This window comes from Microcebus murinus, chromosome 23 (assembly GCF_040939455.1).
Source record: "Microcebus murinus isolate Inina chromosome 23, M.murinus_Inina_mat1.0, whole genome shotgun sequence".
NCBI classification, from domain to species: domain Eukaryota; kingdom Metazoa; phylum Chordata; class Mammalia; order Primates; family Cheirogaleidae; genus Microcebus; species Microcebus murinus.
The window spans coordinates 14624922-14637338 of record NC_134126.1 but is presented as its reverse complement, the minus strand read 5'-3'; the positions used below and the strand labels follow the sequence as shown (position 1 = coordinate 14637338).

Below are 12417 nucleotides of genomic sequence, written 5' to 3'. Positions count from 1 at the left end.
ATTTCACCCTTTTCCTTTTAGCTTTCTAAGTGTGACTACTAGAAAATTTAAACTTATATATGTGACTCACATTATATTTCTATTGGACAGCCCTGGTCTAGACCTACAGAACTTAAAGTTGTGAGGATGACAAATTTCCCTAAGTTGGTCACTGACACTGATGGCAAATGGAACATTTTTGCTTTCATTCCTTGGTTCCCAGGCCCATGTATTCTACTACTGGGGACACAGTGCTTCATAATGGTCTTCAACTTATCCTGGAGGATGATACCCCATTTTTCCAAGGTATCATTTTCCCCCAGTATTCTGGTAGCTCCAAGCTGGTTTCACAGCTATCCCTTCAAAAAGTGGCTCCGTCACTCTACCAAGCCAGCAGCTGTCAGTGGTAATAGAACCAGTAGATCTCACCATCGTGGGACCTATTGGCCACTGCCACACCTCCTGAGCTATAAATGTATCCCTTGAGCAAAGATAATGGTATGGAGATCCCATTCAGGGATCAAATACTCGTAAGCCCCCAGAGAGTGATATGGACTAAGATCTTGCAGGTAGGAATACATATTAGTTCTAGTTAAGATGAATATCTACCCCTTCCAGAGTGGAAGGGATTCAGTGTAATCAATATGCCATCAAGTCTTTTTATTAGGGATCTTAATGTATTGTGGTGCTCTGCATTTGTTTCTGTTGCTGACAAGTTGAATGTTTGGCAGCCGTGGTAGCTAACTCAGTCTTGGTGAGTGTGGGGCCCATGCTGTTGGGTCCATACCTTGCCTCCATTCTTGCCAACTAGATGTTCTGTCAATGAGCTCATTGAGTATAGTGGCTTATGACAGAGACTTGCTGGCATCAACTGGCAGTCATTTTGTTTGCAGTTGTTTAATGCCTCTTTCATAGTAGCTGTTCTTTGGTGAGCTTTAAGATACAATACCAAAATCTTCACACTTCATGCTTACTTTCATAGATCTATCCAAGTATGTCTCCCCAGATCTTCTTGTCCCTAGTACTCTAGATTTCTTCTTCCAAGCCCTTGGCTTACAAGCCAGGCCATTCACCACTGCCCATGAGTATGTGTATATTCTTATTTCCGGCCACTTCTCTTCCACACGGTGAATGCACAGGTGCACTCCCAAAGTTCTACCCATCGGGGGAGATTTGCCTTTACCATTATCTTTCATAATCACCACTGAGAGGAGCTTTAGTATTTTTAATTTTCACACACATATTGAGCTGTCCACTCATGAAGTAAGTTCAGCCTTTCTCCTTTTCTGTCAGCTGGTCATCAGTGTGAGCAGCCACACATGTGATGAGAGTGCAGCGGCAGTGCCACAGTGGTAGATGGCATGGGTGTCCCGATTACCTGCTTGGGCAGTTTCTTGTGCCTTCTGGCCCTGCTTGTGCCTAATTCCAGATGTGCCATTTCCATTTTATGATGGATTACTGTTGGGCCACCTATGACTTGGTGGTCTTGAGGAACCCAGCTTAGGATGGTCAGGTCTGTAGCATGCTCACTTGATATCGTATGGACGGGCTCTCTGGCTTTACCATGGCTCAGTAGCACATCTTAGTACTTTTTGAACAATGTGGTTTTCTGCTGCAGATGACATGGCCTTATTCTAGAACCTTAGGGATCCATTTCATAAATCTCCTTTTCAGGTTTGCCATAAACTCCAAACATCACCTATAACACTACTGATACTTCTAAGAGCATGGGATCTGTTGTATGGTATGGCTAAATGGCTGGGCTATTAACACCAGAGCCTAGAACTGCTGCAAGAATATTTTCCTACTCTGGGTCCTTCTAAAAGCTGACAGCCTTATATGGTACAGAGAAGTATTTTAAAAGGTGAAATATGCTGTCTCTAGAACACAAAGAATTCTATCAGGTGTTATGCTTCCTTCTTAATCATGGGAGATGCAAGATGTAATATTTGTCTTTTATTTTGGAGCAGATGTCCACGTATGCACCAGATCACTACATTCTAAAATCTTTACTGATATGGTAGACTCCTCAATGTTGGTAGAATTTATTTACCTTTGGAGAACATGCATCTTACCAAGGCTTCCAAAATATTTAGCATTCCTGTTCTTCTTGTACAATTTATATAATATTGTTGATAGTGTGTGACAATGTATTAATAATGTTCTGGAGAATATCTAGATGGTTCAGGTTCCATTGGATTATATTATGACAGAGGGCAGGACAGTTAATGCAGTAATGGGCAACACAGTAACTATATATGTTGTCCATCCCACATCAATGTGAGCTGTTTTTGGTCCTAACTTATGGTAGGAATTGAAGAGAGATAGAGTATATATATCCTGAAAATAACAACTAACTTATAGAAAACTTTGAGAAATCTCCATACCGGTTTTTATAAATTTCAGAACATTACAGAGGTACAAATGCTTTGGTTATATAAATTGTCTTTGCACTGCCCAAGTCAGAGCTACAAGCATGCTCATCCCCCAGACAGAGCATACTGAACCCGTTAGGTGTGAGTTTGCCCATTCCCTCCTCCCCCCCACCCACCTGCCCGACACCCGATGAGTGTTCCACATGAGCACATAAGTTTTGATGGATTAGTACCAACTTGATGGTGAGTACATGTGGTGTTTGTTTTTCCATTCTTATAATATTTCACTTAGAAGAATGAGCTCCAGCTTCATCAAGGATAATACAAGAGGTAGTTCGTCATTTTTTATGGCTGAGTAACACTCCATGGTATACATATACCACCTTTTATTAATCCACTCATGTACTGATGGGCACTTGGGTTGTTTCCACATCTTTGCAATTGTGAATTGTGCTGCCATAAACATTTGAGTGCAGGTGTCTTTATTATAGAATGTCTTTTTTTCCTTTGGGTAGATGCCTAGTACTGGGATTGCTGCATCAAATGGTACTTCTATTTTTAGCTCTTTGAGATACCCCAAATTACTTTCCACAGGGGTTATACTAATTTTCAGTCCCACCAGCAGTGTAAGAGTGTTCCAGTCTCTCCATATCCATGCCAGAATTTATTGTTTTGGGACTTTTTGATAAAGGCATTCTCACTGGAGTTAGGTGATATCTCACTGTGGTTTTTATCTGCATTTCCCTAATGATTAGAGATGTTGAGCACTTTTTTATATGTTTGCTGGCCATTGTTCTGTCTTCTTTTGAAAAGTTCCTTTTCATGTCCTTTGCCCATTTATTGATGGGGTTGTTTGATTTTTTCTTGTTAATTTTCTTAAGTTCCATATAGATTCTCGTCATCAGCCCTTTATTGGATATGTAGAATGCAAATATATTATCCCATTCTGTAGGTTGTCTATTCACTCTAATGATAGTTTCCATGGCTGTGCAGAAGCTTTTTAATTTGATCAGTTCCCATTTATTTTTGTTGCCACTGTGATTGCTTTGGGGATTTTCATAAATTCTTTCCCTAAGCCAATATCTATAATAGTTTTCCCAACATTTTCTTCTAGAATTCTTACAGTTTCATGCCTTAGGTTTAAGTCTATTACCCATCATGAGTTGATTTTTGTGAGAGGTGAGAGGTGGGGATCCAGTTTCAATCTTCTGCATGTGGATATCCAGTTTTCCCAGCACCATTTATTGAATACAGATTCTTTTCCTCAATGTATCTTTTTGTCTGCTTTATTGAAGATTAGATGACAATATGAGGGTGGTTTTATATCTGGGTTCTCGGTCCTGTTCCAAAGGTCTATATCTCTGTTCTTGTGCTAGTTAGTGCTGTGCTGTTTTGATTACTATAGCCTTGTAGTAAAGCTTGAAGTCTGGTAGACTGATGTCTCCCAGTTTGTTCTTTTTGCTTAAGATCACTTTGGCTATATGAGATCTTCTCTGGTTCCATACGAAGTATAGAATTATTTTTTCTAGATCTTTAAAGAATGATGATAGTATTTTGATAGGGAATGCATTAATTCTGTAGATGACTTTAGGTAGTATGGACATTTTAGCAATATTGATTCTGCCAATCCATGAGCATAGTAGGTTTTTCCATCTGTTTACACCTTCTGCGATTTCTTTTCTCAGTGTTTTGTAGTTCTCCCTATATAGATCTCTGACCTCCTTCATTAAATATATTCCTAAATATTTAATTTTCTTTGATGCTATAGTGAAAGGTATCGCATGTCCTCTCTTATCTGATTGCTCTGGCAAGGAATCCCAGCACTATGTTGAATAGAAGAAGTAGAAATAGTGGGCAACCTTGTCTGGTTCTAGTTCTAAATGGGAATGCTTTCAACTTTTCCCAGTTCAGTATGATATTGGTTGTGAGTTTATTGTATATGACCTTAATAATTTTAAAGTATGTCCCATCTATGCCTAGTTTTAAGAGTTTTTATCATAAAATTGTGTTGGATTTTGTCAAATGCTTTTTCTGCATCTATTGAGAGGGACAGTAGTTTTTCCACATGAACTTAATGTCTGATAAATGTCTTGGCCACTTTGTACCTTTATGTTCCTTCTAACATGGTGTTTCCCCATATTTATGATTTTTTAAAGATTTTTCACTAGAATTTATCAAGGAGCCAAAGAAACACGTACCCTCACAAACGAAATTGCCCCCCTCCAGAAGAAGCACTTTAAGGAAGCCCTCACTTAGACCCAGGTAAGATACAGAATCTGGCTACAGCAATATCTCTAGGAATAAGCTTTTCTAAAATCTCAACATGTCCCATTCTGAATTATCTTTCTGTGTGTAGGTTTTCAGACCATCTTCTATATGTTATACATATATTCAGAGGCACACTTGGTATTTTAAATCATTATTTACTTTCTAAAATTGGCACCATGCAATCTATATTATACAATAAATTTTCTAACTTAAACTATCATGGACATTTTTTCATGTCAGTATGTATAGATCTACCACCTTCCATATTATGGATGTAGCATAACTTATTTAGCCATACTCTTGGGTATGGTTAGACATACCAACTAAAGACATTTAATAGTCTTTAGTTTTTTATTGCTATAAATAGTATCACAATAAATATCTTTGTACACATATCCTTGCCTGTTTGTGTTTTCTGGATTATGTACTAATGTGGTACTCTCCTAACTGGCTCCTTACTGCACGTCCTTCTCCCCTTATAGCCAATCTGAGCATCAGTCTCCCATGACCAGGCAAGGACCCTGTGGCCTTTTCTTCCAGGGTTGCCCGCCCACCTTTCTTTCTATGTACTACAGCATAAGTGTCATCTATAAGTAACAAGTTCTCCAAATGTTATGTTTGCTCTGACTTCTTTCTCCTCTAAAACTCTAAATCTCTAAAGTATAATACCAAGCACTTACTATGTACTACTTTTTACTGCTCTTTACTTTTTAGGTATGTTTTCTGCCTTTTTGACTTGACTGTAATGTTCTTATAAGCTATGCCATTCATCCAATCATTTATTCATTTTTATTCAGTTATTATCTGTTAATGGCTAGCTATATGAAAGGTCCTCTTCTAAATGATAATAATATAGTAGTACATACAAATTTGGTAGCCAAAGTCTCTGGCAGAATATTTTTCATAGAAAAACACTCTCACAAAAATGTTTTCAGTTACTGATAAGATTAATTGAGGGTGACAAGTCTTCTGTCTCTTCTAAACACTCTAGATAGATCTTCCTCCTCCTCCCCTTCAAGTAACTGAAATTACTCCCTGAGGTTCAATTATTTATTCCTTTTGCTGTTCCCATTGGTACTACTCACTGTTCTCCTCTATGTCTATAGAAATACCTATTTTTCAATTTAGTTGAGCATGAATATCACAGAAGACTTTTCTAAATCACATATTCATAAGATCATAAAATTCTAGAGGACATATGCAGGGTTGTATAGTCCAGTTTCATGACTTCAGTTAAGACCACAACAGAATGGCCTAGGGATTACTACAGTTGCAATTTTCTTAAACCTTGTCTATAGCCTTCATTCAATGTAATAAACAGTTATTGATTATATTCTGTGTCTCAGACATTCTGTGGGTGCTAATGATATAAAATAAAATGTAGTCTTTGCCCTTAATCTAATACATAACTAAATAAAACACAAGGCTAACCTTTAAATGTTATGATAAAATATTGGCTAAAATTATTATACTATGAGAGTATTGTAGAAGGAGAAAAAAATTTTGAGTGAGGATTATGAAAAGTTAGAATATCCAAAAGGGCCCTGAACTACATGTAGGAATTTAATTGGAAAGAAATGGGAACATTTTGTGGATAGGGTAAATTCTACCCACAAGCGGAAGAAATGACACAAAGATAATAATAACTCATTAATATAAAGGTAGTATTCAAATACTTGGAAATATACTACCCAAAGCAATCTACAGATTCAATGCAACACCCATCAAAATACCAATGACATTCTTCACAGAAATATAATAGAAAAAAATCCTAAAATCTGTATGGAACCATAAAAGACCCCAAATAGCCAAAGTCATACTCAACAAAAAGAACAAAGTTGGAGGTATTACACTACCAGACTTCAAAATATACTATAAGCTATAGTAACAAAAACAGCATGTACTGATATAAAAACAGACACATAGACCAATGAAACAGAATAGAGAACCCAGAAATTAATACACCTATCAATAGCCAACTGTTTTTTTTGACAAAGGTGCCAAGAATACTTACTGAGGAAAGGATAATCTTTTCAGTAAATGATGATGGGAAAACTCATTATCCATATGCAGAAGAATGAAACTATAACCCCAAATCTCACCCTATACAAAATTCAACTCAAAATGGATCAAAGACTTAAAACTAGTATCCTATCTCTCAACCTATACAATAATCAACTCAAATGGATCAAAGACCTAAATGTAAGACCCCAAACAATAAAACTACTGAGGCAACAAAAACATAATGGGAGGTATTAGTATGCCAGATATCAAACTATATTACAAAGCTGTAGTAATTAAATCAATCTGGTATTGGCACAAAAATAGAAATATTGACCAGTAGAACAGATCTGAGAATCCTGATATAAAACTATCCTCATATAGCCATCTAATTTTTGACAAAGCAGACAAAAACATACACAGGGGAAAAGAATCCCTTTTCAATAAATGGTGCTGGGAAAACTGGATAGCCACTTGTAGAAGGCTAAAGCAGGATCCACACCTTTCACCTCTCACACCTTTGGTGGGGTGTGGAATCATGCTCCAAAATGGCTATAACATATTATCCAAAATGTCTTCTTTAAATCAAAATATTATGATACCTACAAAAAAAAATAAGCAAGCAAGCAAGTCCCAGGAAAGTATGGTTCATACACAGGGAGAAAAAAAAAGAAGACAATAGAAACTCTTTCTGAATATGACTGAGATATTGGACTCACCAATGACTTCCAAGCAGCATGTTCTACAAACTAAAGAAAACCATGTTTAAAAAAGTAAAGAAAAGCAAGATGACAATGATTAATCCATTAGAGAATATCAGTAATGCGATAGAAATTATAAAATAAAACCAAATAAAAATCTGAAGTTAAAAAGTACAATAACTGAAATGAAAAATTCACTAGAGAGAATCAACAGCAAATTTGAGATAACAAAAGAATTAGTGAGCTTGAAGATAGCTCAACAGTTATCCAGTCGGAAGAAAAAAAAAAAAGAACCATTCACAGAACATCAGAGACCTGAGGTGCACACAAGTAATGGGACTTTCAGAAGGAGAGAAAAGAGAGAGAGGGGCAGAAAATATTCTTGAATGTATAGTGGTTGGCTACTTCCTAAATTCCTTTAATCCTTCCTAAAATCCTTTAATTTGATTAAAGCCCTTATTCAAGACATATGAATATATGCTTATATAATGAACTCCAAGTAGAAGAAACTCATAGAGACCCACACCTAATACACATCATTGTTAAACTGTTGAAAAACTAAGAGAAAAATTTTGAGTGCTACAGGAGGAAAAAGACTCATCACAATCAAGGGAACTGCAATGAGATTAACATTTACTTCACATCAGAAACAACAGAGACCAAAGATGGTGGGATGATATATTCAAATTAAAGTCAGGGGAATAAATAATAACTATTAAGAGTGTAAATGAATAAAGTAAAGTGAAAAATAGAGAAAATCCATGAAAACAAGTTGTTCTTTTGTAAAGATCAACAAAATTGATAAACTGTGTGCTATACTGACCAAGTGAAAAAAAAAAATGAGATGACACAGATAACCAAAATCAGGACTGAAAGAAGAGATATAACTACTGACTCTACAGAAATTAATAAGATTACAAGGAGATGCAAGAAACAAATTAGACACTTATATGCAATAGATAAATTTCTGGAATATCCAAATTACTGAATCCTATGGAAGGAGAAGTAGAAAATGTGAATAAATCTTTAATAAGAAAAGAAATTGAATTATCTAAAATTTTCTCATGTAGAAAAGCCCAGACACAAATGGCTTCACTGGAGAATTCTCTGAAATATTTAAAGAATAAATACTATCCATAATCTATGAACTCTTTGAGGAAAAGAAGAAGGAACACTTGCTAACCTGTCCTAGGAGGCCCATATTATCCTGATGCCAAAGCCAGACAAACACATTATAAGAAAAGAAAGCCAAGAATCAATACTCTCTTTTTTACTAGATGTAAAATTCGCAACAAAATATTAGCAAACCAAATTCAATAACGTATAGAAAAGATTGTATAACATGACCAAGTAGAGTTTATCTTGAGAATGCAAGATTGGCTTAACATCCCAAAATCAATTAATATAATATACCATATCAGTAAAATAAGGAGAGGAAACTCACATGATTATCCTAGTTGTAGAAAAAGCCTTTTACAATATCCATCACACATTTATGATAAAAACTCTCAATATATTTAGCATAAAAGGGAACTGTCTTATCCTGATAAAGGGCATCTATTAAAAACCTATATCTAACATACTTAATGAAATAAGTATATAAAGGAAGAACAAGTTGGACAAGTGAATATGTGCAGAAAGGTTTAAATAATAACTATGACATAAAGATGAGGTTCGGTGGTCAGCTGAAATTTCAAAGTAAAGCTGATAGGAACCACAGATATTTAATATAGTTTTACCATAGTTTTACCATATCAATGACATTTGAAATCACTTCCTTATATCAATGAAAATTAAAAACATAGAGGAGGCATGGATTACTCGTAAAATCATAAGGCAAAAGGACAGAGGTTTGAGGATGAAATATTAGGGATACTTATATTCAAGGAGCAGTGAAAGAAGAAATCAGCAAAGGAAATTTAGAAATGTTAGTCAATAACTGCTGATTTGTCATCCTTTACCTCAAAGAAATGACTGCCAATTAGGAGTTGTTTTGAATCCATAATGTAAAAGAGAGTTCCTCTGAAAAGCATTATCCCCTTTAAAATACAATATCCCCTCCTCCACTGGGGTTGTCAAATGACTGGACCAAGCTTAAGGAAGACACATAAAAATTCAAGTTTATCTCCAAAGATATACACAGATTTAACCAATTTATCTCACACATGGGTAAAGGTCCTATAGCCTGGGAGATGCCCTCCCCCATTCCCTAACTGGAACAGAATCCAGTCATTATCCCTGTCTTTCTACCAAAGATACTTTCTTGTTTTCCAGAAACTTGGCAGAAGTCCTCCTAAATGCACAGCACTTGGAGTATTTCAGGGAGTTCCTCAGAGAACGGAAGGCTGAAAGCCCGTTGCAATTCCTGATAGCCACACACAAGATCAGCACTGAAACCAATGAAAGGATTCATAAGTCTCTTATGGAAAATTTAACCAGGACTTTCTTCCATGGCAAACTCTCTCCTGGTATGCATCCCTTCTCCTAGTCCTGTTTCCTTCTCCCTTTAGTGTCTTGGGAAAATAGTCTGGGAAATAGCTGGACTCATGTGAGACCCCAGAGGGAGCAGGACAGAGCAGTGGTGACATGAGTATTGAGACAAAGATTAAGAGGGGTGGTGAAAGCAGAGAACAACAATAATAAATCCAAAATCTTAATACTAATAAAAGAAGCCAAGTGCAAGATACTTTCCCATACATCCTCTGATTAATTTTATTTAATTATCAAAGTAGACTGTTATTTCATCTCTGTAATATATGGATAAATAGTTCCATTTTACTAATAAAGAAAGTGAAACACAGAGAAGTTAACTTGTTCAACTGGTGGAACTTGAATCCCATTCAAGCCATTTGACCATCAAACCAACTAGGCTGGAGTAAGACACAAAAGCGAGGGTTAGCTCTATGCAAAGGTGGAGTGTCCGCCTCCCATGGATTTTGCAGAGAGCTGTACTGGGAAGGAGAACCGTAGGCTGGAAAATCTTTCATAAGTTGTGTCTTATTTTCTTGCCTAAGGCAGGACAGTAAATATAGCCCATCTAAATTCATCTTGGCCAAAAGCAGAAGTTGCAAGTAAAGTACTAACTTTAAATTCTAGATGAAAACAAAAGTGGGTGAGCATGAGTGCATCGTGGGGGCAAAGAAATCTATAGCAAAGCAATGAAGATAGAGCTTCCTCTTTTGCCACAAGTGGACAGATAGAGTTATTGCGTGTTTGGTTTCTGCTTGTGTTAGACCAAGATAAGGGTATAAATTTTATGAATAAAGAAAGAGGGAAAATTAGCAAATCTTTATTTGTAGGAATATTTATTTGTTGAGTCTCAGAATGTGTAGCTCTGCACATCATTTTGAATGAGCTATAAGAGATGAGTGAGATGTGCACCATCTGGGGGATGGTCATGCAGGCGACTCAGACTTGTGGGGGGGGGAATGGGCATTTATTGAAACTTTAAAATCTGTACCCCCATAATATGCTGAAATAAAAAAAAAACAGGAAAAAAAGTAAATAAATAAAAAAGAGAAAGAGGAGTACCCAGATCCTAGCCTTGATTCGTTTTCAAGTCTCATTAATGAACACAACAGTCTCTGAACACCCTGGAGAACCATATTGCCCATGTGATACTCATTTGTAATCTTGGATGCCTCATCTGCTCAAGCAATTTAACTTCAATCCTTCAGTCTTCTGCTCTTCCCCTAAATCAAAAATTTCAAACCAACTTTAGAAATGAGTCCTTTAAAACTTTCTTTCCCCTTAGGAACTCATCTTTGAAATTTGAGTGGAACTAAACCAGGAGAGTATTTGATCTACAAATACACTTGCCCATAACATTCCAAATACACTTTGGAGATTTTCAAACAAATTATGGCGGGCTCGGAGTCCAGCCAGATTGAGAATAGGGGGCTGTGAGACTCTAGGATGAAAAAAACATCACATCAGCTACTTCAAAAATTTTCTCTCCCTCTTGCATTTTTTAGAAGAAATGCTGCAGTGCGACGTCCCTATGGTCAAAGAAACCGCTCACATGCGTCAAATCACCACGACCATGCTGCTGATGCTCCAGGGCTATGTCATGAGATCGCTGGAAGAAAAGTGGTGAGTGTGCTCAGCGAAGGCAAGGATTCTCTCTGGAGTTGCTCACTGGCTTCTGAAAATCATATGAATCAAGGGTCTCATAATCTATTTCCATAGCTCATCGCCAGAGCCTCTGCAGGGGAGTAGTTGAGGCAGGCCCGAGAGATTAGCTACTTCTCCCCACGGAGCCAAGTCCCTAAGATAGGGGTTGCCACAGAGAATAAGGAAATTGATAGGCAACAGAGAGAAATAAAAGAATACACAGAGACTAAGGTACAGTTTATAGTTTTATATATACATAAAAAGATCAGATATAACACAGCAGGAGTACTTAGGAGACTGGTGTATCTCCATAAACACCAGCAATGTGGTTAGATTCACACAGGTGTTTATAATCACAGACATCAATTACCAGTTGCCAGGGTAACATATTTGCATATCAGGGAATGCAGTTGCTAGGGGATACAGGTAGTGGGTTAGGGTCAAAAGTCCTCTCAAGGGGCTTCTAATCTATCTAGGTGAACAAACACGTACAAAGTCTTTCAGGGGCTAACTTCTAAGTTATAAGAGGTAGTTGTCAATTAACAAAGGTATAACAAAAGAGGTATAGTGACTCTGTATTTCTTTGATTAGTTATGGTGGACTTAAAGGTAGACAGACATGAGAGAGCTGGAAGCCCATCTCTAATAAACAGGTTGTGTATAACCACTGGGGCGCATCTCTAGGCAAAGTGTACACATTGTCTCCGGCTCCCATCCTGTGGGCCATATTTGCCTTGTCTTGTCTTTCAAGACATAGAGAAGCTCATAGATTTTGAGATACCGGAAAGCCTTCCTGTAAAACATCCCTACCGGAGATTTGAGAGCGCTCCCATGATAGAAGCCTCTAATAAGTGAACCATTGAGTCCACACATTCCTTCAGGGCAAAACCCTGCAAACTCCTGTTTCTGTATTTAATATAGTAATATTGGGTTATACAATAGAATAATGATTTTATGAGCCACGTTTCATTAATTCCTCAA

The 12417-nt window shown here is 36.9% G+C and overlaps 1 protein-coding gene across 1 annotated transcript in view; it reads left to right on the top strand.

Annotated features, from left to right (window-relative positions):
* The window catches only part of RGSL1 (regulator of G protein signaling like 1), a 64906-nt gene that overhangs the window by 29067 nt on the left and 23422 nt on the right, over positions 1-12417 (top strand). Inside the window, exons 11-13 of the mRNA XM_075996997.1 lie at positions 4511-4616; positions 9599-9792; positions 11299-11416. Of these exons, the coding sequence (XP_075853112.1) occupies positions 4511-4616; positions 9599-9792; positions 11299-11416 (418 nt within the window). The remainder of the gene's footprint in view (positions 1-4510; positions 4617-9598; positions 9793-11298; positions 11417-12417) is intronic.